Below are 25411 nucleotides of genomic sequence, written 5' to 3'. Positions count from 1 at the left end.
TTTCATAAGTGAGGTAATGAGTATACTTCTTTTTGGACCATGCTACTCCTGCCTTTACTTTCCCCCAGTTTCTCCCTCCTGTAGTTCATTTCCCACATAGAGTATATTGAATACCACGACTGCATTTGTTCAGCCTTCCTCCCTTTCTGTGTCCCCCTTTACCTCCCCTAAAAAACAAAACAAAACAACAGCAACAACAAAAGACCACTACCCACAACGACCAAAAACTCCTTATTTCCATTTCCTAGAATTTGTGTCAATAAGTGGTATTTTAAATGTTCAAAGGAGTAAACAACTTTGGATCCCTCCCCTAAGGGTACCCTCCTCTAGTTTGACACTGTGATGAACAATTTTTGATAGTTTAAAATAACACTCATACTTGAATAGCACGTTGTGAAAACTATAAAATGCATTGGTGGTCATTTGTTACAAGTAATGAGAGATTCAGTCTAGAGGAACAAGAAAGATGCGGTGGAGATAACAGTATAGTTTAGCATGGGTATAAAACAAATCTGTGTTTCACCTTTATTTTTTGGTAGTGGGGTTTGAGCTCAGGACTTTATACTTGCTAGGTGATATAGCCATCTGAGCCATCCCTTCAGCTTTGGTATTTATTTTGTTGTTGTTTGTTTAAAACAATTTTTTGGGGGGGCTTGGAAGGTGGCTCAGTGGTAGAGCTCTTGCCTTGCATGCTTGAGGCCCTGGGTTTGATTCCTCAGTACCACATAAGCAGAAAAAAACAAAAAAGCCAGAAGTGGCACTGTGGCTCAAGTGGTAGAGTGCTAGCCTTGAGCTGAAGAGCTGAGGGACAGTGCCCAGGCCCAGAGTTCAGGTCCCACAACCAGACCCCCCCAAAAAAAAAAAAAAACAAATTTTTTGTGCTATTACTTGGGCTTGAACTCAAGAGCCTTGAGTAAAAATGTAGAGTGATAACACAAGGCTGATGGTGCTCTACCACTTCAGCTATGCCTCTCATTCCTGCTTTTTGCTGGTTAATTGAAGCTAAGAGTCTGTTGAATTTATGAGCTCTCTAGCTGCCTTTGAACAGTAATCATCAGATCTCAGCCTCCTGAGTGTCTAAGATTACAGGTGTGAGCCTGTGGCTTAAAAATTTTGATTACCTGTATAAAACTTAAGTTTAAGGAACTAATTTTTAAAGCAGTGTTCCAATGAAATGGCTCTTCAGTAGCTTATTTCTATTATATTCAATATGAACTGGTAATTTGTTAGTGAATTCTTCGTTGCAGATAAACAAATTCTACTAAGTTATTTATTTGCTATCTTGTGATAGCAAAATAAATATGAGCATAAGCAGAAATCAACCTTTCAATTTTAATTTTAAATGATATTAAGCTTTTAAAGTTTACTGTGTCATGTAGTTTAAAATGTCAAAGATTTTAGGAGGGTAAGGTGAGGCACAGAAATGGAGGGACAAATGGTGAACAAATGCTGCAGTGGTACTTACTGGACACTATCTTGAAAATGAACTATATAACTTGTGGGTGGGGCAGGAGGGAAAAGCTAGGAGAGAGCCAGGGAAGGGGTGATACTGTCCAAAAAGAAATGTACTCATTACCTGACTTAAGTAACTGTAACCCCTCTGTACATCACCTTCATAATAACAATTTTTTTTTTTGTCGGTCGTGGGGCTTGAACTCTGGGCCTGGGTGCTGTGCCTCAGCTCTTCAGCTCAAGGCAAGCACTCGACCACTTGAGCCACAGTGCCACTTCGGTTTTCTAGCGGTTTATTGGAGATAAGAGTCTCATGGACTTTCCTGCCTGGGCTGGCTTTGAACCGTGATCCTCAGATCTCAGCCTCCTGAGTAGCTAGGATGACAGGCGTGAGCCACCAGCGCCTGGAAAAAATTAAATTTTTTAAAGTCAGAGATTCCAGAGGTTGGGGGAAACTTTCTAATATACCTATAATGCCTTCATGAAGAGGAAGTTTTAAAAATTTAAATTGAATTTATAACTATATATTTTTCTCTCTTCTCTCATTTTTGTAGGTTCTGCCGGAGATTTACATTTGGCCTCAATGTGAAACAAAAGTAGAAAATTTCAGCTACATGTCTGTTGCTGGCAAGATACTTATTAATTAGTCATGCCTGAAAAGGGAAAGTCTCATTTAGAGAGCTGACTACAGCACAAATGCACATGTTTGTCCTAGATGTCAAGCACCTCTCCTTTCTGCTGGAGTGAAAATCCCCTCCAGAGATCAACTGAGTACCAACTGCAGAAAATGCTTTGCGTTTTAAGGATGTCAGCAACCTAAATTCATGCACCCTGTGTGTGCACTTGTGGTGGACGGTTTGCCATCTGAAAGCTCCTCAGGTTCTTATCCAGGCCCAGTGTCTGTTTCTGACATGTCTCTGCTTCATGCTTTGGGCCCAGTGCAGACCTGGCTGGGACAAGAGCTGGAGAAATGTGGCATTGATGCCATGATTTATACTCGATACGTCCTCAGTCTTCTGCTGCATGACAGTTATGACTACGACCTGCAGGAACAGGTATTTACATGTCTCATGTATTTCATGAAAAAAACCTGTGCTTGTGTCTGTATGTGCATTTTGATATTCCAGATTGTGCTTATCAGTGTGAGTCTGCAAACTTTTAACCTTTGAGTTACAGGACACTAAGATTGCATTGGAAGGTAAATTAGCTATGTCACTGAGCACATTAGGCCTTTTCTCAACAGACTTTAGATCTTAGTGCTACTTTCTTTTATTATGGACTGCTAAATAACCTATTAACATCCACAGTGGTTTATGACCAGTCACTTTTGAGTAGTAATGCCCTAGAGAATAGGTTTCTACTATGCAAGATACTCTTTCAATTCAAGTACATACTTAAATTAACCATGGGTCTTTTTGGTTTTTGTTTTGTTTTCTTGTGGTACTAGGGATTGAAGCCAGGGTCTTGCATAGCCTAGGCAATTACGCTTCGACTACTCCAAAGGTGAATACTATATTTTATCAGCAAGAATATTAAACTTATTGTTAATTACAGTGTATATGACACAGCAGCTTTACTGGAAATCATGGTGTATCACATTGTAAGTCTCCTTTTGGTGTTTGATAGGTGCTGAGTTTAAATTGACAAGTCAAATCTTAGTTTTTGAGAAAACCCTCAACCTTAGTTTTGTTCTCTTTAAGAAGAGCTACTGGAGCCAGGCCCCAGTGGCTCACGCCTGTCATCTTAGTTACTCAGGAGGCTGAGATCTGAGGATCGACATTAAAAGCCATTCTGTTCTTGTTCGGGTCACTGTAATGAGGTCTGGAGGGTTAGGGATACAAGAATATGAGCCCTAGGGACCAGAACTTGAGGAGAATGATAGTTTCCTCCCCCCCCCCAAAAAAAAAAAAAAAAAAGAAAAGAAATCTGGAATGATCAGTGTGCTGAACATCACGAAAGAGTCCTCTTGGGCTGGGAGTGTGGCTTAGTGGTAGAGTGCTTGCCTAACATGCATGAAGCCTGGGGTTTGATTCCTTAGTACCACATAAACAGAAAAAATTGGAAGTAGTGCTGTGGCTGAAAGTAGTAAAGCGCTAGTCTTGAGCAAAAGCAGCCCAGGGACAGTGCCCTGGCCCCGAGTTCAAGCCTCAGGGCTGGTTAAAAAAAGGAGGAGGAGGAGGAAGAGGAGGAGGAGGAGGAGGAGGAGGAGGAAGAGGAGGAGGAGGAGGAGGAAGAGGAGGAGGGAGGAGGAGGAGGAGGAGGAAAAAGAAAAAAGAAGAAGAAAGAAGAAGAAATCCCCTGGTGCTGGTGGCTCACGCCTGTAATCCTAGCTACTTAGGAGGCTGAGATCTGAGGATTAGGGTTCAAAGCCAGCCCGGGCAGGAAAGGCCATGACACTCTTTTATCTCCAATAAACTACTAGAAAACTGGAAGTGGCGCTGTGGCTCAAGCGGTAGAGCACTTGCCTTGAGCTGAAGAGCTGAGGCACAGCACCCAGGCCCAGAGTTCAAGCCTCACGACCAACAAAAAAAAAAAAGAAAAAGAAAAATATAGGACTCGGTAAATTTTCACAGAGGTCATATCCATGTAAATACACCCATATACAGAAGTGAAGTGTTCCTGGCAGTCTAGAAGCCCCTCTTGTGCTACACTCCACCTTAGAATTCCTCTTGTCTGAGGGGATCTCTGGGAGATCAGCCTGTTTCCTAGCCTTTCTCCTGGTGCCCCTGGGTCTCTAGCTTTTTCTCTTCGGTCCTGAAAGTCTGCTCCAGCCCTGCTGCTTCCTTTTCCTCTTGACAGGACCACCTTTTGACATGGGCCTAGATGCCAGTTTTTTTTGCAGGGGGGAGGTAATATGCAAGTCAGTGTGCATGCTAGGCCTCCTGGGTTTATAAGAATATAACCTTACTGTAAGTTGAGGAACATCTGCTTTATTTCAGTATACCTTTAGGTCTACAGAAACTAGTGCTTTCTGTTAGATGAGCATTGATATGTACATTTAAATTGTACTTTTTTCTTCATTCCTTTATTTGGCTAGTATCCCTAATTAACTTCATCTTTTTTGCCTTCCTCCAGTACTGGCAATTGACTATAGGGCCTCACTTGCTAGACAAATGCTCTACTACTTGAGCTTTGCCCCTAACCCAGTTCAATATTTTATAGTCAGCATTTCAGAGCTGGGAAGAAGCTAGGAATGCCCCTAGAACCTTTTCTAGTCCTCAAATCCTCCCCAGATTGGCTTTTGCTCCTAATGGGAGAGTGTGTTCATGCTAGGATTCACATTGACTAGGGAAGATAGAAGCACTCTGGAATAGATGTGCTGTAGCATGTGCATCATGGAGGCATAGGAGGGACAAGGGATGAAAAATAGTATGCATTGTATTGTCCCTAACTGAAGGGTGTGTGTGTGTGTGTGTGTGTGTGTGTGTGTGTGTGTGTTAGTAGCTGGTGTGTGTGTGTGTGATAGTATCTGGGGTGTGTGTGTGTGTTAGTATCTGGGGTGTGTGTGTGTGTTAGTATCTGGGGTGTGTGTGTGTGTGTTAGTATATGGGGTGTGTGTGTGTGTGTGGTGTGTGAGTATCTGTGTGTGTGTGTGTGATAGTAACTGAAGGGTGTGTGTTAGTATCTGGGGTGTGTGTGTATGTTAGTATCTGGGGTGTGTGTGTGTGTTAGTATCTGGGGTGTGTGTGTGTGTGTGTGTTAGTATCTGGGGGGTGTGTGTGTGTGTGTTAGTATCTGGGGTGTGTGTGTGTGTTAGTATCTGGGGTGTGTGTGTGTGTGTGTGTTAGTATCTGGGGGGTGTGTGTGTGATAGTATCTGGGGTGTGTGTGTGTGTGTTAGTATCTGGGGTGTGTGTGTGTGATAGTATCTGGGGTGTGTGTGTGTGTTAGTATCTGGGGTATGTGTGTTAGTATCTGGGGTGTGTGTGTGTGTTAGTATCTGGGGTGTGTGTGTGTGTGTTAGTATCTGGGGTGTGTGTGTGATAGTATCTGGGGTGTGTGTGTGTGTTAGTATCTGGGGTGTGTGTGTGTGTTAGTATCTGGGGTGTGTGTGTGTGTGTGTGTGTGTGTTAGTATCGGGGGGGGTGTGTGTGTGATAGTATCTGGGGTGTGTGTGATAGTATCTGAGGTGTGTGTGTGTGTGTGTGTGTGTGTGATAGTATCTGGGGTTTGTCCCAAGTACTGTCAGATATATAGCTTCCAGTTCTTGCTTTGAGCCCGCCTTCTCCTTTATTGTCACTATCATGAGGTTAATTATAGGCTGCAAAATCTGAAGATCTGGGTTCTTTTTTTTTTTTTTTTTTTTTGGGTCCAGTCGTGGGGCCTGAACTCTGGACCTGGGTGCTGTCCCTCAGCTCTTCAGCTCAAGGCTAGCGCTCTACCACTTGAGCCACAGCGCCACTTCCGGCTTTTTTCTTTTTGCTTATGTGGTGCTGAGGAATCGAACCCATGGCCTCAGGCATGCAAGGCAAGCGCTGTACCACCGAGCCAACTTCCTAGCCCTCTGAGTTCTTATTCTACCTATTTTTTTTTTTTTTTGGCAGTAGTGGGGCTTGAACTGGGATTTGTACTTGCTAGGCAGGTACTTTACTACTTGGACCATACCTCTAGTCTTTTTCTGCTGGTGTGTGTGTGTGTGTGTGTGTGTGTGTGTGTGTGTGTGTGTGTGTGTGTGTGTGTGTGTGTGTGTGTGTGTGTGTGTGTGTGTGTGTGTGTGTGTGTGTGTGTGTGTGTGTGTGTGTGTGTGTGCGTCTGCGTCTGCGTCTGCGTCTGCGTCTGCGTCTGCGTCTGCGTCTGCGTATCTATCTGTATATGTGTGTATGCATGCACGTAGGCTGGCCCTGGGGCTTGAACTCAGGGCTTGGGAGCTGTCTCTGAGGTTTTGTACTCAGTGGTAATGCCATCATGATCTTCCTATTTCCTTTTTCTTCTATAGCTGGGAAAACGGGCACATGCCACCTTGCCCAACCGTTTTTTTTTTTTTTGTTGAGGTGAGGTCTTTTGGACTTTTTGCTTGGGCTAGCCTTAAATTGTGATCCTCTCAATCTGCCCTCCCTGTTAGCTAGATCATAAAGGTGAGCCCATCAGCACCTAGTGTGTTTCACCTTCTAGCTTGGGTGAATCAGAACCTCTGCCTTTCTCTTCATTTCTAAGCTTCATGTCTTCTGCAAGTCTGATGACATTATTGAGGATTAAAGGAGATTTATTCTTTGACTTGTATTTTTTTTTTTTTTGCCGGTTGTGCACCTGAACTCTGGGCCTGGGCACTGTCCCTCAGCTCTTCAGCTCAAGGCGAGCACTCTACCACTTGAGCCACAGCGCCACTTCTGGCTTTTTCTGTTTATGTGGTGCTGAGGAATTGAACCCAGGGCCTCATGCATGCAAGGCAAGCACTCTACCACTGAGCCACCTTCCCAGCCCCCTTTGACTTGTATTTGTTAAGCTGTCATAGATGCGAGGAATCATTCTAGGCACTAATAATATAGGAAGGACAGTGCCTGGCACAGAGTGAATGCTAAGTAAACAGCATCCATAGAAACCTTGCCATGTAGCCGGGCGCCAGTGGCATACGCCTGTACTCCTAGCTACTCAGGAGGCTGAGATCTGAGTATCACGATTCAAAGCCAACTCAGGAGAGGCTGCCAGACTCTTATCTCCAATAAACCACTCAGAAAACCTGAAGTGGCTGAAGAGCTTGGGCTGAAGAGCTGAGGGACAGCACCCAGGCCCAGAGTTCAAGCCCCATGACTGACAAAAAAAAGGAAAAAGAAACCTTGCCATATATCCTTTATAGAGTTTCTTCTATTAACTATCCTTTAAAAGTAATTGGATGCAGTTATAAGCTGCTAATAGAGTATCCCCCAAAATTTTCCAGAACAATCTCAATCTGAAATATTCAGCCTTGCCACATATTTTGTTCAGCAAGTGTGTTCACTAGGACATTTCTGTATATAATTAGTACTTTTGATAACAGTGTATCTCTTGAAAAGATGTTTTATTACACTGGACTAACATTCTGGTAGCACTTTCTATTTGTGACAGGATGGCCTGGTTTAAAATAATAAATTTTAGGAGGCTAAATTAAAATCTCTGATAATATGTGTAGATAAAATGAATCTAGATTTGTTCAACAAAATGTATAGTAGGGGCCAGCTGAGACAAGAAAGTTAGTGAGACTGTCTCAGAAGAATACCAGCTGGATTTGATGGTTTACACCCGTGAGCCTGGGTGCACCTATGTGAAGAAGGTAGGATTGTAGTCTCAGGCTCTCCTCAGGCAAAGTCAGAAGAACCTGTCTGCTAAAGCGGCTGGGCACAGTGACTCCAGCCTGTACTCAGACTATTTGGAAGGCAGAGATCTGGAGATAAGCTTGGAGACTTAGCCCAAACATAGAAGTTTGTGAAACCCTGCCTCAACCAGTGGTTGTGTGAGGTGACACATGTCTTATAGTAAAGTGAAGCACATTGGCTGGGTGCAATTCAAGGTACCTGTCATCCCTAGTGAACAGGAAGAGTAAGAAGATCAGCCCAGGCATAAAGTGAGAGACCCTACCTTGAAATAACAAATGGGAAAAGTGGCAAGAGATGTGGCTCAAGTGGTAGAGCTCCTTCCCAACAAATGTGCCTTCTTGGCTCAAGGCCCTAGGCCACTCCCCGGTACCACCAAAAAATGAACAAAGCAAAAGGCTCAAGTAGTAAAGCATTTGGCTAATAATTTTTTTTTTTTTTGTCTTTTTTGGTACTGGGGATCCAACCCAGGATGTTGCACTTGCTAGGCAAGCGCTTTGCCACTGAACTGCATCCCAGCCCCAATTGATTTTTTTTTAACCTCTTCCTAATTTTTTTTTTTTTTTTTTTAAATTGGTTGTGGGGCCTGAACTCTGCGCCTGGGCGTTGTCCCTCAGCTCTTCGGGCTAGTGCTCTACCACTTGAGCCACAGTATCACTCCTGGCTTTTTCTGCTTATGTGGTGCTGAGGAATTGAACCCAGGGCCTCATGCATACAAGGCAAGCACTCTACCACTGAGCCACTTTCCCAGCGAGCCACTTTCCCAGCCCCTCTTCCTGATTTTATGTGAGGTCACTCACTGGTAACCACCTGGGAGGTGCACTGGCCTGGAGCCCCAAGGTAGCTTCACTAGCATGTTTGATACCTTGGTAGGAAAACTAGAGAGCTAGGTTCAGTGGGGTCATGAAGCAGATCTCTTCATTTGGACTAGAGCTGGACTGCCGCTATTAATGGCTTCCCTCTGAGCAGGCAAGCCAAGAGAGGCTCTGTTAGACAGTCTCAAGCTGGGCGCTGGTGGCTCACACCTGTGATCCTAGCTCCTCAGGATGCTGAGATCTGAGAATTATGGTGCAAAGGCAGCTCAGGCAGAAAATTCTGTGAGGCTCTTATCTCCAATAAACCACCAGAAAACCAGAAGTCGCACTGTGGCTCAAGTGCCAGCCTTGAGCTGAAGAGTTCAGGGACTTTGCCCAGGCCTAGAGTTCAAGCCCCAAGACATCTTCCCCCAGCTCTCTCTCTCTGACACACACACACACAGCCTCAAAAGTCACATGGCATCACAACCTCTGTGGTCTGTTCATTGCAGAGTTCTGGGATGGGAGGGCAGATCTCTCATTCTCCTTTTTTTTTTTTGGGTCCGGTCGTGGGGCCTGAACTCTGGGCCTAGTTGCTGTCCCTCAGCTCTTCAGCTCACGGCTAGCACTCTACCACTTGAGCCACAGCGCCACTTCTGGCTTTTTTTCTTTTCTTTTTTTTTTTTTTTTGGGTCCGGTAGTGGGGCCTGAACTCTGGGCCTGGGCGCTGTCCCTCAGCTCTTCAGCTCAAGGCTAGCGCTCTACCACTTGAGCCACAGCGCCACCTCCGGCTTTTTTTCTTTTTTGCTTATGTGGTGCTGAGGAATCGAACCCAGGGCCTCAGGCATGCAAGGCAAGCACTCTACCACTGAGCCATCTTCCCAGCCCTGGCTTTTTTTCTTTTTGCTTATGTGGTGCTGAGGAATTGAACCCAGGGCCTCATGCATGCAAGGCAAGCGTTCTACCACTGAGCTGCCTTACCAGCCCCCTGATCTCTCATTCTCTTGAAGATAGAATCCCCATTCTGCCAAGTCACATGCTTATGAAGTTTACACCACTAAGGGCAAACAGGAGGCTGGTTTTCCAGAAAGAATACAACAATAAAAGCAGATCTTACTCAGATTTTTAAATTATGATGTTGCTTTTATAAAAGTGTTGTAGAACGTAATTGCCTTCCAGATTTGAGGACTATTATCTCTGATCTAAAACATTGTACTCAATTAAGTATAAGGGTAACAAAAATAACTTTTGACAGGTATAATGGTCTAGGTCTGAGTTTAACCTAACAAATACTATTTTTCATGAAGCTGTACATTTATACTGGTTATACTGTTGTGTTGGGCTATCGTCTACACTTGAAAAAAGGTCTAAATATATGCTACTTATTAATAATAATTACCTCTGCTTATTGGCATTTGGGAAGAACTCACTTATTTGCTCATTATTTTCTTTTCTGGCATAAACTAGCTCCTTGTAGGGCCAGGATAGTGACAGCAGATATAGTTTTGGCGTCATATTCTTTTATACTCTCTAAAAGAAGTGTTTTCTACATGCCCAGCAGCACTGTGCAGGGTGCCTTTTTGGTTGGCCTCATGCCTCTCTCTGAGTGGATCCTTGTGGCCAAAGAGATGAGACAACTAGTTTGTGTTTAGCCACACGGAGCTTCAAGATGAGATGGCACTGGTCCCATTCTGACATGTCAGTTTATGTTCTTAGGAGGCTGCTCCCAGGAAGTTGTGGGAGGCAGGGGGGTGCTCAGCAGCTCACTGCATACGTCAGTGACACCAGCTGTGTATTAGAATGCTGTGTTCTTGCCTTCCTCCAGTTCCCAGTCTCCCTTTTTGATAGAAGACAGCATGAGGGAGTCACTCAAAACTCTAGCCTTACGTTACCCCACAGTGAAGTCTAGAAAAGTAATTGGTAATACATACTACTTGGTAATAAATGCCATCATAATAGAAAAGTACTTGGCAATAAATAATACATTGGGAAGTTCTTCATAATTGTGATTCATCTTTAAGGTTAGAGTTTTAATTTTTTTTGTCTTTGTTTTCGTTAGTACTGAGGTCTGAACTTAGGGCCCTTCATTAGTGAGGAGCTTCATCAGTAGGCAGGAGCTCCTAAGCCAGGTCTCCAGTCCAGGGAGAGCTCAGAAAAAACATTTCATTTGACTCAGTGTTTTTGAGTAATATTTGGTATGTATCTGCTATTTTATCGTGATCATCAATTGACATTCAGTACAGATGGAAGAAATAAAAAGACAGCAGGTGTGCATTAGCTTTCTGCCGCTGAAATATAACAAACATATATATAAATATATACATTTGTAAATACATATATTTACAACATAAGAAAGGAGAAAGACGTTATTTTGGCACAGTTTCATAGGTTCAGTCAGTTTATGGTAAGCTGTCTCCATTGCCTGTAGGCTTTGGTGGGGGAGGAAAACTTCATGGCAGAAGAGTATAGCAAAGGAAAGCTACATACTTCATGGCAAGAAGGGGAGAGATAGAAATGAGGTCAGAGTCAAGTGCTCTCCTGTGGCTCATGCTGTAATCCCAGCTACTTTAGAAGTTGAGACCCGAAGGGTCTTAATCCAGGGCCAGCCCAGGCAGAAAAGTCCTGGAGTATTGCTTAAGTAGTAGATTGCCAGCTGTGAACAAGTCAAGGGAGAACCTTGAGTTCAGGTCCAGGTACTATCTCCCACTCAAAAGAAAAAACTATTAAATGAAGCAAAGAGTTTAAGTAACTATTTGTCTGAAGGTGATATGCAAATTGCAGTTAGGATTTATCCTTAGGGAATCTAAAACCACAGCGAGATACCACTTCATACCTGCAAGGATACCTAAAATAAAAAACACACTTACATAGGTTGGCAAGGGTATGGAAAGTTGGGGCTCCTCCACACCCCAGTAGATTGCTGGTGTGATTAGAAAAGCAGCTGCCCTGGAGATAGGCAGTTCTTCAAGATTGATTGACCCAGCAATTCTATGTAGAATTGAAAGTAAATGTGCATTACAATAGCTATCTCTCAGGCCAGATGCCATGCACTCACAGTTTGTAATCCTAGTAACTCCTGGAGACTGAGGTTCAAAGCCACCCCAGGTAGGAGAGACTCTTTATCTTTGATTAACCACCAAAAAGCTGGAATTGAGGCCGTGGCTCAAGTGGAAGAGTGTTAGCCTTTAGCATATTAAAAGCTCAAGGACAGCACCCAGGCCCTGCATTCAAGCCCCACAATGGCGCGCTCACGCGCACGCACGCACGCACACGCGCGCGCGCACACACACACACACACACACACACACTTGAATATTCATAGCAGCATTATTGATAGCCAAAATGTACATCCAACTCAAGTGTCTGTCAGGGGATGAATGGAGCAACAAAATGTAGTGATCCGTACAACTGAATAGTATTTGGTAACCAAAGGGAATGAAGTGCTGACACATGCTACAACATGAACACCATTGTAAGTGAAAGAAACCAGACCCAAAGGACGTGTGTTCTTTTAAAGCCCATTTATTTAGAATGTCCACAGCAGGCAAACCCCTACACAGAAGGCAGGTTAGTGGTTAGCAGTAGTTTGGAAAAGAGGGTGGAAACCAACTGCTCTCATGTACTCACATGTGGTATATTTTATTTGTATTTTACTACAAAAATATTTTTTAAAAGTTAACCTTAAGAGGTGAGTATTTGTAGTTGATTTGGTTTTATTTTGCTTTCTTGGCTCTTGTTAGGTTGGTCTGAAGCTCTTGGGCTTTAGTGATTAATCCTCCTCCCCACAACCTCCTGAGTAGCTGGGACAGTAGGCATGTGTGCCACTGTCTCTGGCCTCTAGTTGGTTGTAATGGGTAGGGAACACTTAACTTTAAATTCCAGTTAATCATGTTATTTCCTCCCCAGAACAGCTGTTCATCAGAAGGGCTATAGTACATACATTTTTACTGAATTACATTTTATCAATAAAAATTTTAGAAATGTTCTTTCTCATTTTTTCTTTGTGTGTGTGTGTATATATAAAAGAATCTATATTTTATTTTTGAACTTTCTCTTGGCTTAATATAGTTACTGTCTAGTCCTTTACAGAAAAACTTGGCTGTTCCCTGCATTAGCACATTTTCTGCCTGGTATTCATTTCCTGCTCATGCCAGCTTAGTCTTTAAGACTGCGAGCATCCTGACCCTTCCTCTGGTAGGAAGCCTTTGCTTCCCTCTCAGGCCAAGAAAAGAACATCCTCTTCTGCACTTTACTTAGTATTTCTAAGATGTGTGTGACAGCATCAGTCATGCTATGAATGGTTGCTTTGCCTTTCTTTCTTTTCCACTAGACTTCATCACTAGTAGGCAGGGACTATACCATATTTGCTACAACCTTGCTACCACAAGAAAGACACTTCAATGGTTTCTTGGGAAAGGATGAAACTGGTTCCATGAATAAAAAGATTGCCAAGCAGAAATGTAAAGCTGTTGATAGATGTTTCATAGATAGGTGAACACCTCTTCTAACTTCTATGTGAAACCGTAAATGTGACTTCCTTAAGGGAGTATGGCCCAGATATAATTTAGAAAATAAAAATGTAATGATAACCTGGGGGCTGGGAAGGTGGCTCAGTGGCAGAGCACTTGCCTTGCATGCATGAGGCCCTGGGTTCGATTCCCCAGCACCACATAAGCAAAAAAAAGGAAAAAAAAACCCGGAAGTGGCGCTGTGGCTCAAGTGGTAGAGTGCTGGCTGTGAGCTGAAGAGCTGAGGGACAGCGCCCAGGCCCCACGACCGGACACCCCCCCCCCCCTGTAATAACCTGTCCCTACTCACTAAGACACAAACTCCCTGGGAACCTTTTAATAGCATTCTCAAATCTTTTCATGTACAATATGTTTAACCAAAAGTGAGATAATACTATTGTAAAAGTGATTCTCTTAAAATAACAGTTACTTTTCAGGTCAATAAGTAGTACTTATTAAGAATGACTTCCTTAGCCATGTCTCTCTGTTTGACATTGAAGTTGTCTGCATCACAGACAGCATTACTGTTGACATCAGGTCTCAGAAGTAAAAAATGGATCAAAAGTACACCTATATATTTGAGATGTTGGATAGGTATTGTCAAGCTGTGTTTCAGAAGGCCTATAGATCTCCCTGAATTGGGAAAATTTCTGCTGTCTATAAGAGAAGTTGACTGGGACTGTTCATTATATGTTAACCTCTGCTGAGCTATAATATACTTTAGTAGCAAAATGTTTGTGAGGAATAATACTTAAACAAGGAGAAACAGCCAGTCTCCAGCCAAGACAAAAATACGTTTTGTTTTCAGTAACTTGCATTTGTTCTTTTATATACTGTGAATAGCAGGACCCCCTCCCCTTCCCCTCTCAGGCCTGGGGCTTGAACTCTGGGCCTAGGTGCTGTCTCTGTGCTCCTTTTGCTCAAGGCTGGCAGTCTACCACTTAAGCCACAGTGCTGCTTCCAGCTTTTTCAATTAATTGGAGATAAGATTCTTAACAAGCACCAATGACTAGTGCATGTAATCCTAGCTAACTCAAGAGGCTGATGGGGCTGGGAAGGTGGTTCAGTGGTAGAGCGCTTGCCTTGCATGCCTAAGGCCCTGGGTTCGATTCCTCAGCACCACATAAGCAAAAAGAAAAAAAGCCGGAAGTGGTGCTGTGGCTCAAGTGGTAGAGCGCTAGTTTTGAGCTGAAGAGCTGAGGGACAGCGCCCAGGCCCAGAGTTCAGGCCCCACGACCGACCCCCCCCACCCCCCCCCCCCCCGAATAAAGAGGCTGAGATCTGAGGATAGTGATTCAGAGCCAACCTGTACAGAAGTCTCTATGAGACTTTTATCTCCAATTAACCACTCAAAAACTGAAAGTGGAGCTGTGGCTCAAAGGGTAGAGTGCTAGCCTTGAGCAGAAGAGCTCAGGGACAGTGCCAGGCCCTGAGTTCAAGCCCTACAACTGACCAAAAAAAAAAAGGGGGGGGGCTCCTGCTCTGGCCAGCTTCAAACCAGAATCCTCAGATCTCAGTTTCCTGAGTAGCTAGGATTATAGGTGTGAGCCACCAGCGCCAGGTTTATTTATTTATTTATTTATTTATTTTTACAAAGAATATAATTTTATTTTCACATCTAAGAATTGATGACATGGTAATCCAGCGCCAGGTTTATAGTAGGACTTTTAAAGATTTTTTTTTTCCCTCTGCCTTTAAAAAGCTTTGAATGCAAACTGTAATGATTCTGTCCTGTTTTTGTTACAAGACAAACTCTACCCCCAGAAATATTGGCAAGAATCATCAGATCTCCTAAGTAGCCTAGCTAACTACATTGAATAAATGTAAACACTGATACTTCTCATTGCTCTACTGCATATTTTTCCCTTGGAAAGTGGAAATAATACCATCAGGAAAAAATGACTTTCAGGCTTGTGAGATCTGAAAACATGCCCAGGAATGATCTTTTTGGCACTTTTTTTTGTCGGTTGTGGGCCTTGAACTCTGGGCCTTAGCAGATCTCAGCCTCCTGAGTAGCTAGGATGACAGGCATGAGCCACCAGCGCCCGGGTCCGCTTTTATCTGTGGTACAAAACTAAATTTTATGCTTTGGACCTTAGAATAACTTGGGTTGCTGACCTATTATTTGATCTTAAAAGTTCTTCTGGTTTTATCGGTATGCATTTTCTTCTTTAGCTCATTCATTCATTGATTTATTCATACAGGTAAGCCAAGCGCTGTTGTCTGCCCTTTCTACTCTCTTTGTCACATGTTGTCTGTCCAAAAGTTTTAATTATAATTTATTAAAAGAAAGGAAAGGTAATGAAAAATATTAAAGTTTCTAGTCTAGGAAAATAGCTAAGTGTACCCACACCTTAGAATATTATATAGCCAAAAGAATTGGTAACATGGGTTAATGTTTATAATTCAGTCAAGTACAGAGTTATACAATTAGTTATATATCACATATATGCACATATGCACTCACACATATCAATACTGGGGCTTGAACTCAGGGCCTGGATATTGTCCCTTAATTTTTTTGTTCAAGGCTGGAGCTCTACCACTTGAGCTGCAGCTCTGCTCCTGGCTTTTTGGTGGTTAATTAGAGGTAAGAGTCTCATGGACTTCCCTGCTTAGACTGTTTTTTGTTTTTTTTGTTTTTTTTTTTTGGTCGGTCGTGGGGATTGAACTCTGGGCTTGGGCACTGTCCCTGCGCTCTTTAGCTCAAGGTGAGCGCTCTACTGCTTGAGCCACAGTGCCACTTCCAGTTTTCTAGTGGTTTATTGGAGATAAGAGTCTCATGGACTTTCCTGCCCTGGCTGGCTTTCAACCTCGATCCTCAGATCTCAGCCTCCTGAGTAGCTAGGATAACAGATGTGAGCCAGGCTCAGACTGGTTTTGAACCATGACCTTCAGATCTCAGTCTCCTGAGTGGGATGACAAGTGGGAGACACCACTGTTGAGCTTTCTTTAGATTTTTATAATGGATATATGTCAGGGAGGAGAAATAAATTTAACATGCTTTATCTTTTGTTTTTAGACTATAAAATGTGGAAATTTTAACTGTTGATTTTTAAAATATGATAGTAACCAAATACTCATTATTAAAGAGTAGGAATTACAGAAGGCTTGTAATTAAGAATTTCAGTTATTTTTGTGTTTATGTACAAACATCTGAGTTGAGTTGTTTACTGAGTGTTCAGGGGGAGTATGTTAGTGTGGGCCGTTTTGTGAATGTATATATAGTAGTTGGAAACAGCCCTTGAAACTTATTCTTTAGTTGTAGTTATTGAGCCTGTTGCAATCTTCTTGCAGGAGAATGACATCTTCCTGGGCTGGGAGAAAGGAGCTTATAAGAAATGGGGAAAGAGTAAGAAAAAGTGTTCAGATCTAACACTAGAAGAAATGAAGAAACAGGCTGCTGTCCAGTGTCTTCGATCAGCTTCTGATGAAGTAAGTTCACTTGTCATTTTTAACTCCTAGAAGAAGCAAGAGAAAAGTGCCTTAACATAAATATAACAGCCTGTTAAAAAACTTTAGAAATAAACTGTGCATTACCACTGTAATATGTGAACATTACCATTTGTCCCTTTTGAAGAACTTCACATTTTAACTTTTAATTTCTTTCTTTCTTTCTTTCTTTTTTTTTTTTTTTTTGGTTTGTTGTGGGGCTTGAACTCTGGGCTTGGGCGCTGTCTCTGTCCCTGCACACTTCAGCTCAAGGCGTGTGCTCTACTGTTTGAGCTACAGCACCACTTCCAGTTTTCTAGTGGTTTATTGGAGATAAGAGTCTCATGGACTTTCCTGCCCTGGCTTGGCTTTGAACCTTGATCCTCAAATCTCAGCCTCCTGAGTAGCTAGGATTACAGGCGTGAGCCACTGGCACCCGGCTACTTTTTAATTTCTTTTTGCCAGTCCTGGGGCTTCAATTCAGGGCCTGGGCACTGTTCCTGAACTTCTTTTGCTCAAGGCTAGCATTCTACCACTTCAGCGATAGCACCACTTCTGATTTTTTTCTGTATGTGGTACTGAGGAATTGAACCCAGGGCTTCATGAATCCTAGACAAACACTCTATATCACTAAGCCACATTCCCAGTCCCATGTTTTACTTTTAAAAATCTTCATTGAGGGGCTGGGAAGGTGGCTCAGTAGTAGAGTGCTTGCCTTGCATGCATGAGGCCCTGGGTTCGATTCCTTAGCACCACATAAGCAGAAAAAGCTGGAAGTGGTGCTTGGCTCCAGTGGTAGAGCGCTAGCCTTGAGCTGAAGAGCTGAAGGACAGTGCCCAGGCCCAGAGTTCAGGCCCCATGACTGGAAAAAAAAAAAAAATCATTGAAAAGGTGATGAGCAAGAGAGTAACAGTTACACAGGTAAGGTAATGAGTACATTTATTTGTGGGTTTTTTTTTTGTTTTGTTTTGTTTTTTTTTGTCATGAGGCTTGAACTCTGGGCCTGGGTGCTGTCCCTCAGCTCTTCAGCTCAAGGTGAGCATTCTACCACTTGAGCCACAGTGCCACTTCTGGTTTTCTGGTGGTTGATTGGAGATAAGAGTCTCATGGGCTTTCCTGCCTGGAATGGCTTTTAATCAACGATCCTCAGATCTTTGCCTCCTGTGTAGCTAGGATTACTGGCGCGAGATGCTGGCGCCTGGCTTAGAGTACATTTGTTTTTAAACACTGTTACCCTATCCCTCATTTTCTCCAGCTTACCTTTCCCTACTCCCCTCCCTGCAAGTTGTGAAGTTCATTTCCAACATAGTGAGTATCAATGTTGCATTAATTAGTTCATCCTTTGTACTGCTATTTCTGTGATTCCCTTAGCCTTCCACAGATGGAATAAACTTATATACAAGACACAAGGTACAGAAAACTTAAGAGACAAAAAAAGAGCAATAGCTACATACAGGACAGAATAAGAACCTCTTATTTCCAATTCTTGGAGTCCATGTTGATATGTGTTTTGTTTTTATAAAATGTATTTGTACTTACACACAGTTTTATTTGTGAGTGTGTGTGGTGTCCGAGATCAGATACAAGACCTTGCACATGCTAAGTAGGGGCTCTGCTTATATCTTATCTTGCTCATTGAAGGCAAGGACTGGGCATTACCCTTGTGCTTTGTTTTGCTCTCTTTGGGCCTAGCAGAGTGAATGCCTGCCACATAGAAAAAGTTACTGAATTTCTCTTGAACCGAGTTGAAGTTTCACTTGTGTGTATGTGTGCTGATATTGGGACTTGAACTCAGGGCCTGGGCACTGTCTCTGAACCTTTGTGCTCAAATCTGGCACTATACCACTAGAGTTACAGTGCCACTTCTAACTTTTTGCTGGCTAAATGAAGATGAGAGTTTTGTGGACGTTGCTGCTTGGGCTAGCTTCATACCATGATTCTCAGATCTCAGCTTCCTGGTCAGCTTACCTTTTTCTCTGTGTGTGTTGGAGCCTAAACTAGGGTCCTGAATGCTGTCTCTTTTTTCATTCAAGGTTGGCACGCTATCACTTGAGCCAAAGCTCCCACTTCCAGCTTTTTGGTGGTTAATTGGAGATAAGAGGCTCATGGATTTATTTGTCTAGGATTATAGGCATGAGCCACCTGGTGAAATTTCACTTTTTAAAAATTGACTCTTCTTTTAGGAGTGCTCTTCCATCTTCCAAATGTTTTCCTCTCCTTTCTCTCTTTGGCCTTCCCCTCTCCCGCCTTTTAAATTTCTGAATTAGCTGAAGCTATTGCTGAATATTCTTGTTGCATAGAAATTTGGAAATGACTGGTTATATGGATGTCTTAATCAGGTATCATTTCATTACCACAGGAGAGATTTTAATTAAGCTAATTTAAGAAAAATAGGATACATGTGTGTGTGTACATACATGCATGCATACATGAATACAGGATATCACACTGAAATCAAGATGGAATGTAGTGTTCTCAGGAGAAACCCAAGCTGGGCACAGTATGATAAAATCATTTTCTCTAAATACCTACAGTCTCTCATGTGTTTTTCTTCTACTTTTGGGTCATTTCCTTGCTTTCAGAATTCTGTTTCTCCACCTTAGCACACACCTGGTATAGGCTGGCCATTCCAGCTCTGGCTGGACATGACTGCTAAGCCCTGGTGTCCACTGCTGTTCACCACAGAGAGAAGTGGGGCTAGGTGTCCATCCCTCCCTGGATGAACTGTGGGTTGGAGGGGCGTTGCGTTGGGTCCCCCTTCAGCAGAGACATGAGTGAGTAGTCCACAGAGAAAAGGTGGTCAGTTACCTCAAAGTGTTCTGATCATGGTACTGAAGGAGCAGATTGATAAAGTAAATTGGAGCCTCTAAAACAATTCAGAATGCAGGGCTGGGAATATGGCTTAGTGGTAGAGTGCTTGCCTAGCATGCATGAAGCCCTGGGTTCGATTCCTCAGTACCACATACAGAGAAAAAGCTGCAAGTGTGCTAGCCTTGAGCCAAAGAAGCCAGGGACAGTGCCTAGACCCTGAGTTCAAATTCTAGGACTGGCAAAAAAAAAAAAATTCAGAATGCAGCTGGTCTTTATAAGTGAGAGGTTATTTCAGGTAAATTTTCTGAGCAAAATCCAAGGAAGTTGCTGAGTCATGTTGGAAGGAAAATATGAGCAGGGCAGCCTCAGTCTGGGAGTACATCTTACTTCTTCTGACCAGAGTTGCTGAGAAACTGGCCTTTGGTTTATGGTTAAGCTGTGTGAAAACAGGGTAGGCGAAAATTGTGGAGGAGGTTGAGAGTCTTATCGTGAGACCTTTGCACATGCAGTTTGTGTAATTCCTATCAGCTGAGCATGTTGCGTGCTGAAGAGTGGAGGCGGCAGCAGTGCAAGGGAGGGGAATGCCTGCCACAGGTCCTTCCGTGACTGTCGTGGAGCAATACTTGTACTTGCCCTGTTGTAATAGGAAGGATTGTTATTTCAACACCAGTAAACAGAGTTGTCCTCTTTCTTTCCTTCAAAAAAAATAATTTCATTACTTTTTCCTGATAGTTATTTTGAAAATTGTCATGAAATTTCAGTTTCCTGAGGTGATGAATATGCAGACATATGCCAGGTACTCAGTGAACCTTTGTGGAAGAAGTTGTAAGTCCCCACCTTGAAGCCAGGTGCTGGTTGGTGCTTCAGTACAGAGCCTGTGAACCAGCTGTCTGGGCTCATGGAAGTTGGAGTGAGTAGAAAGAACCTGAGTGCCAGTGTATGGGTTGTAGGCTGTGTCCTCTCAGAGATCTTCTCTGTAGAATCTCTTGCACAGATTTCTAAAGAAAAGATCAGGAGAATCTAGGTAGGACATTATAATGAAACAGTGTGTATCATGGTATTTTGTCACCACAGTGAATGGTTTTGGTAGGTTTATTGCTTGTTTCCTCACTACTACGGATGGTCATGTCCTTCATATTGGGCTGGGCTCTCTGATTCAGTCAGGTGTTCCCCCTTAGAGGTCTTCCAAGGACACTCTGTCATCAGTATCACTCACCACAGTCAAAACCACTAACAGGGGCTGGGAAGGTGGCTCAGTGGTAGAGCGCTTGCCTTGCAAGCATGAGGCCCTGGGTTCGATTCCTCAGCACAACATAAGCAAAAAGAAAAAAGCCGGGGAAGTGGCGCTGTAGCTCAAATGGTAGAGCGCTCGCCTTGAACTGAAGAGCTGAGGGACAGCGCCCAGGCCCAGAGTTCAAGCCCCACGGCCGACCAAAAAAACAAAAAAACAAAACAACAAAAAAAAAGAAAAAAGCCGGAAGTGGCGCTGTGGCTCAAGTGGTAGAGCACTAGCCTTGAGCTGAAGAGCTGAGGGACAGCGCCCAGGCCCAGAGTTCAGGCCCCATGACCGGACCCAAAACAAACAAACAAACCACAAACAGTTCATATTTGTGAGTTGATAAAAATGCCAATGACCTAATTATAGGGCAGTAATATAGATGACATTATATTGCATATAGGGGTATAGTAGATTAGTAGTAGTGATGTGCATTTTATTTATTCATTTATTTATTTATTTATTTATTTTGTCAGTCGTGGGGCTTGAACTCTGGGCTTGGGCATTGTCCCTGCGCTCGTCAGCTCAAGGTGAGCGCACTACTACTCCAACTATAACACCACTTCCGGTTTTCTAGTGGTTTATTGGAGATAGGAGTCTTACAGTCTTTCCTGCCCGGTTTGGCTTTGAACTGTGATCCTCAGATCTCAGCCTCCTGAGTAGCTAGGATTACAGGCATGAGCCACCGGCACCCGGCTGATGTGCATTTAGATAAGACAAATTCTTGTCACTGTGTTAATGTGTAGTATGGCTGTTACAGTGTGGACTGTTGTCTAACCATACCATTGCCAGACTCTTCTTGTGCTTTATAGCACATCTCTTGGCCTGCATAACTCCATATTTTATATCTGAGAAACTACCAGAAAAGACTTCAACTGAGGTGAAATATGTCACGTTTTAATTTTAATTTTATTATTTATTAATTTATTATTTATTTTGGTTGGTTGTGGGGCTTGATTTCTAGGCTTGGGCACTGTCCCTGTGCTCTTTAGCTCAAGGCTAGCACTCTACCACTTGAGCCATAGCATCACTTCGGATTTTCTAGTGGTTTACTGGAGATAAGAGTCTCATGGACTTTCCTGCCTGGGCTGGCTTTGAACTGTGATCTTCAGATCTCAGCCTCCTGAGTAGCTAGGATGACAGGCATGCGCCACTGGTACCTGGCTTAATTTTTATTTTTGTCAGTCATAGGGCTTGAACTCAAGGCCTGGACGCTGTCTCAGAGCTTTTTTGTTTAAGGCTAGCATGCTACCACTTTGAGTCACAGCTCCACTTCTGGTATTCTGGTAGTTAATTGGCGATTGGAGTCTCATGGACTTTCTTGCCCAGGCTGGCTTTGAACCTTGATCCTCAGATCTCAGCCATCTGAGTAGCTAGGATTACAGACATGAGCCACCACCACCGCCACCTGGCTACATTTTAATTTCTTTTTTATTTATTTATTTTTTGTCCATTGTGGGGTTTGAACTCTCGGTCTGGGTGCTGTCCCTCAGCTCCTCAGCTCAAAGCTAGTGCTCTACCACTTGAGACACAGCACCACTTCCAGCTTTTTCTGTTTAGGTAGTGCTGAGGAATTGAACCCAGGGCCTCATGCATATGAGGCAAGCACTCTACCACTGAGACACCTTTCCAGCCCCCTAATTTCTTTTTTTTGGGGGGGGGTTGGGCATGGGGCTTGAACTCAGGGCTTAGGCGCTGTCCCTCAGCTCTTCAGCTCAAGGTGAACACTCTACTGCTTGAGCCACCGCACCACTTCCAGTTTTCTAGTGGTTTATTGGAGATAAGAGTCTCACAGACTTTCCTGCCTGGGCTTGGCTTTGAACCTCGATCCTCAGATCTCAGCCTCCTGAGTAGCTAGGATTACAGGCGTGAGCCACCAGTACCTAGCTTACATTTTAATTTCTTAAATCGATGAAAATTTGGCAGTGATGTGACGATTTCTGAGCATATGGTGAATTATCTCTCTAGAAGATCAAGACCCTTGATAGACTTTGTTGGTTGTTAGGTCCTGGCTCAAGCTGCCTTTAGTAATTCACTTTTCATTTATACATGCAAATAGCATGCGAGTCTCTGAGTATTCATTTTCTGATGTGTTTCGCATTTGCTGTTGTTTCAGTTAGTAATGGGGTCTGCTTAGGAGGAATGGTACTGTGACTTAGCAGTAGCAGCTCAGCCTCCTGGGAGCAGGTAGCTGTTGCATGGTGTATTTCTCAGCTCTTCCCCATGGATCTGATATTGTTAAGTATATTCAGCTTTCTCTCCTTTCCCTTTAGAAAAGTAGGAAATAGTTGTAAACTCTGCTGTAGCTATTGTTGGTTTAAATTCTCAGGTTTGGGCTGGGAAGGTGGCTGGCTCAGTGGTAGAGCACTTGCCTTGAATGCCGGAGGCCCTGGGTTCAATTCCTCAGCACCACATAAGCAAAAAGAAAAGAGCCGGAAGTGGCGCTGTGGCTCAAGTGGTAGAGCGCTAGTTTTGAGCTGAAGAGCTGAGGGACAGCGCTCAGGCCCAGAGTTCAGGCCCCACGACCGGACCCAAAAAAAAAAAAATCCTCAGGTTTACTTGTTTATATATCTCCATCCTCAAAGCTCAAGCCTTTTAATGTTTGCTTGCATTTGTTTTATTTTAAATAACTTATATTTGTTTTATTTTCATTGAGTTTGTGTGTTTGTATGTATGTACATATGTTTGTGAGTTTGTATGTATGTATGTATTTGGTGCTGGGGCTTGAACTCAGGACCTTATGCTTGCTAGGAAGGTGCCTGCCGCTGAGACTTGAATTTAGCCATTTTTTTTGTTTGTTTGGGCTGGTTAAAGCCTCAGGGTGCTGTCCCTGAGCTTTAGTGCTAAAGGCTGGCACTCTACCACTTGAGCCACAGCTCCACTCCCAGTTGCTGGCTTCAAACTGTGATCTTCAGAGCTCAGCCTCCTGAGTAGCTAGGATTACAGGCACCTGGTTTCATTGAGCCTCTTAAAACTAATCAAAACTTTTCTATCATTTCCCATTTTGAGAGTGGGAGGATTAAAAAGGTTGTGATGTCCTGCTTGGAGAGTGAATCTATTACAGTGCTGTGTGTCAGTTTTGACTGTAACAGTGATACTGCTGAATCTGAGTAATCAGATCTGGTTATTCAAAGAAGCTTTATAGAAGATTCATGCCCAGGTACGGTACTGTGGTCTTCTTCACTTAGCTTCACACACCCCCCTGGACTCTCATTAGTAAATGCTCTTTTTGCCAGGAGAGTACCTTCATATTTTTCATATGTATTGTTTATATGCTGTATATTTACAAAGTAAATTATCTGCTGAGAAACACTAATCACCTCACTTGGGTCCATGAATTAGCTAAAAGCAGAATAAAGGCTAGGCATTACATTACATTTTCTATCTATGTCCGTTGCCCTGAACCATTCTCCCCGGCAGTAGGATTTTTGGAGATGTCTTGGAACCCCAGATAGGAGACATAAGTGCCTCCAGCTGTCAGTGGCTCTCACTTTAACACTGACTATGCTTGGGACAGCGGACCGTCAGACCACCTCTGACTCTACTTGGGGCACCTCTGACACCTCTGAACACAAACATAGCTAGACTGGACTGTTGGAACGATGCACACCGTCAGCCCCTGTTCCAGCGCTCCCTCTAGCGTAAGGCAGTGTCTGTGCTGGGAAGTGGGTGAAGTACTGGAAATGCCCTCTTTCCTTTCTTTCAAAAGTGGAAAGTGAGGGTGTGAGAAAGGAACAAGTGGGAGGGGCTGCTATAAAAGTCTGCCCCGTTGGTGAGCAAAGGGCATAAAAATAGGGGTGCAGGCAGTTACAGGCTGGCATGGGGCTAGTGTGGCCTGACAGTACAGTGTGGGGTGTAGGACACACTGACCAAGGCTGGGAAGGCCGAGGTGTGGCAGGGAAGGTACTGAGCCCTCCCTGGGCCAGGGGCCACCACCTGCCCGACCTGGTGCTTATCTTGTCCCATGCTTATTTATTAGTCCATTGTAGAGCTTATTGTTTGAAGGCACATGCAAATATGGGGCTTTTTTATGTTCCTTAGCTTTATATAAATGGTACTATGATGTATGTCTTTTTTGCTGGTACTGGGGCTTGAACTCTGGGCCTGGGTGCTGTCCCTGAGCTTCTTTTGCTCAAGGCTAGTGCTCTACCACTTGAGCCACAGTGCCACTTCCAGCCTTTTCTGTTTATGTGGTAATAAGGAACCCAGGGCTTCATGCATGCTAAGTAAGAATTCTACCAATTTTTTTTTTCCCCCCGCCGGCCATGGTTCTTGAACTGTGGGACTGGGCACTGTCCCTGCGCTCTTCTGCTCAAGGCAAGTGCCCTGCCACTTCAGCCACAGCACCACTTCTTGAGTATTCTTGAATATCCCTATGGATGTGATATGCTTAGAAAATATGATTCTTCAGATTACATTGTAGTTTATATTTTAATTGCAAATTTAAATAAAATTTCTCAGTTTTAAATTGGTGTCGTGTAGGCCAGGACGTGACAAGGTGTGCTGGCAGTTTCTGTGTGCCTTCAGACTTTCTGGTCTGCTTAGGATAACCCAGTAGCCTAAATGATTGTTCTAAAATTACAAAGGAGGATACTGTGTATAGTTAGCAAAGAGAATAAAACCTGACTGGTAAAGCTTGCTTTTTATACACAGTATGGAAGAAGCTCTTTATTTCTTTTGCTCTGTATATGTGAAAATATATATACATAATATATACTGTGTGTATATGACATTTGCTCCCATATGTAAATCTGAAAGCATGGCTAATTTCTAAGACAAAGAAAAATATCCCGTTACTAGGTTGTAATGGTCATTCAGCGTTCCAAATGACTACTAGTATTAGAGTATTGAA

At 43.3% G+C, this 25411-nt stretch overlaps 1 protein-coding gene across 4 annotated transcripts in view; it reads left to right on the top strand.

Moving 5' to 3' along the window:
• Positions 1–25411, top strand: part of Kiaa0232 (KIAA0232 ortholog) — a 63346-nt gene that overhangs the window by 13356 nt on the left and 24579 nt on the right. For all 4 annotated transcript variants that reach the window (XM_070021797.1, XM_070021795.1, XM_070021794.1 and 1 more), the window contains exons 2-3: positions 2007–2507; positions 16338–16475. In XM_070021797.1, the coding sequence (XP_069877898.1) occupies positions 2277–2507; positions 16338–16475 (369 nt within the window). In that variant the 5' untranslated portion in view covers positions 2007–2276. The remainder of the gene's footprint in view (positions 1–2006; positions 2508–16337; positions 16476–25411) is intronic.

This window comes from Dipodomys merriami, unplaced genomic scaffold, assembly GCF_024711535.1.
Source record: "Dipodomys merriami isolate MVZ:Mamm:240054 unplaced genomic scaffold, mDipMer1.0.p SCAF_143, whole genome shotgun sequence".
In the NCBI taxonomy this organism is placed as follows: domain Eukaryota; kingdom Metazoa; phylum Chordata; class Mammalia; order Rodentia; family Heteromyidae; genus Dipodomys; species Dipodomys merriami.
This window is presented reverse-complemented; position numbering and strand designations above follow the sequence as displayed.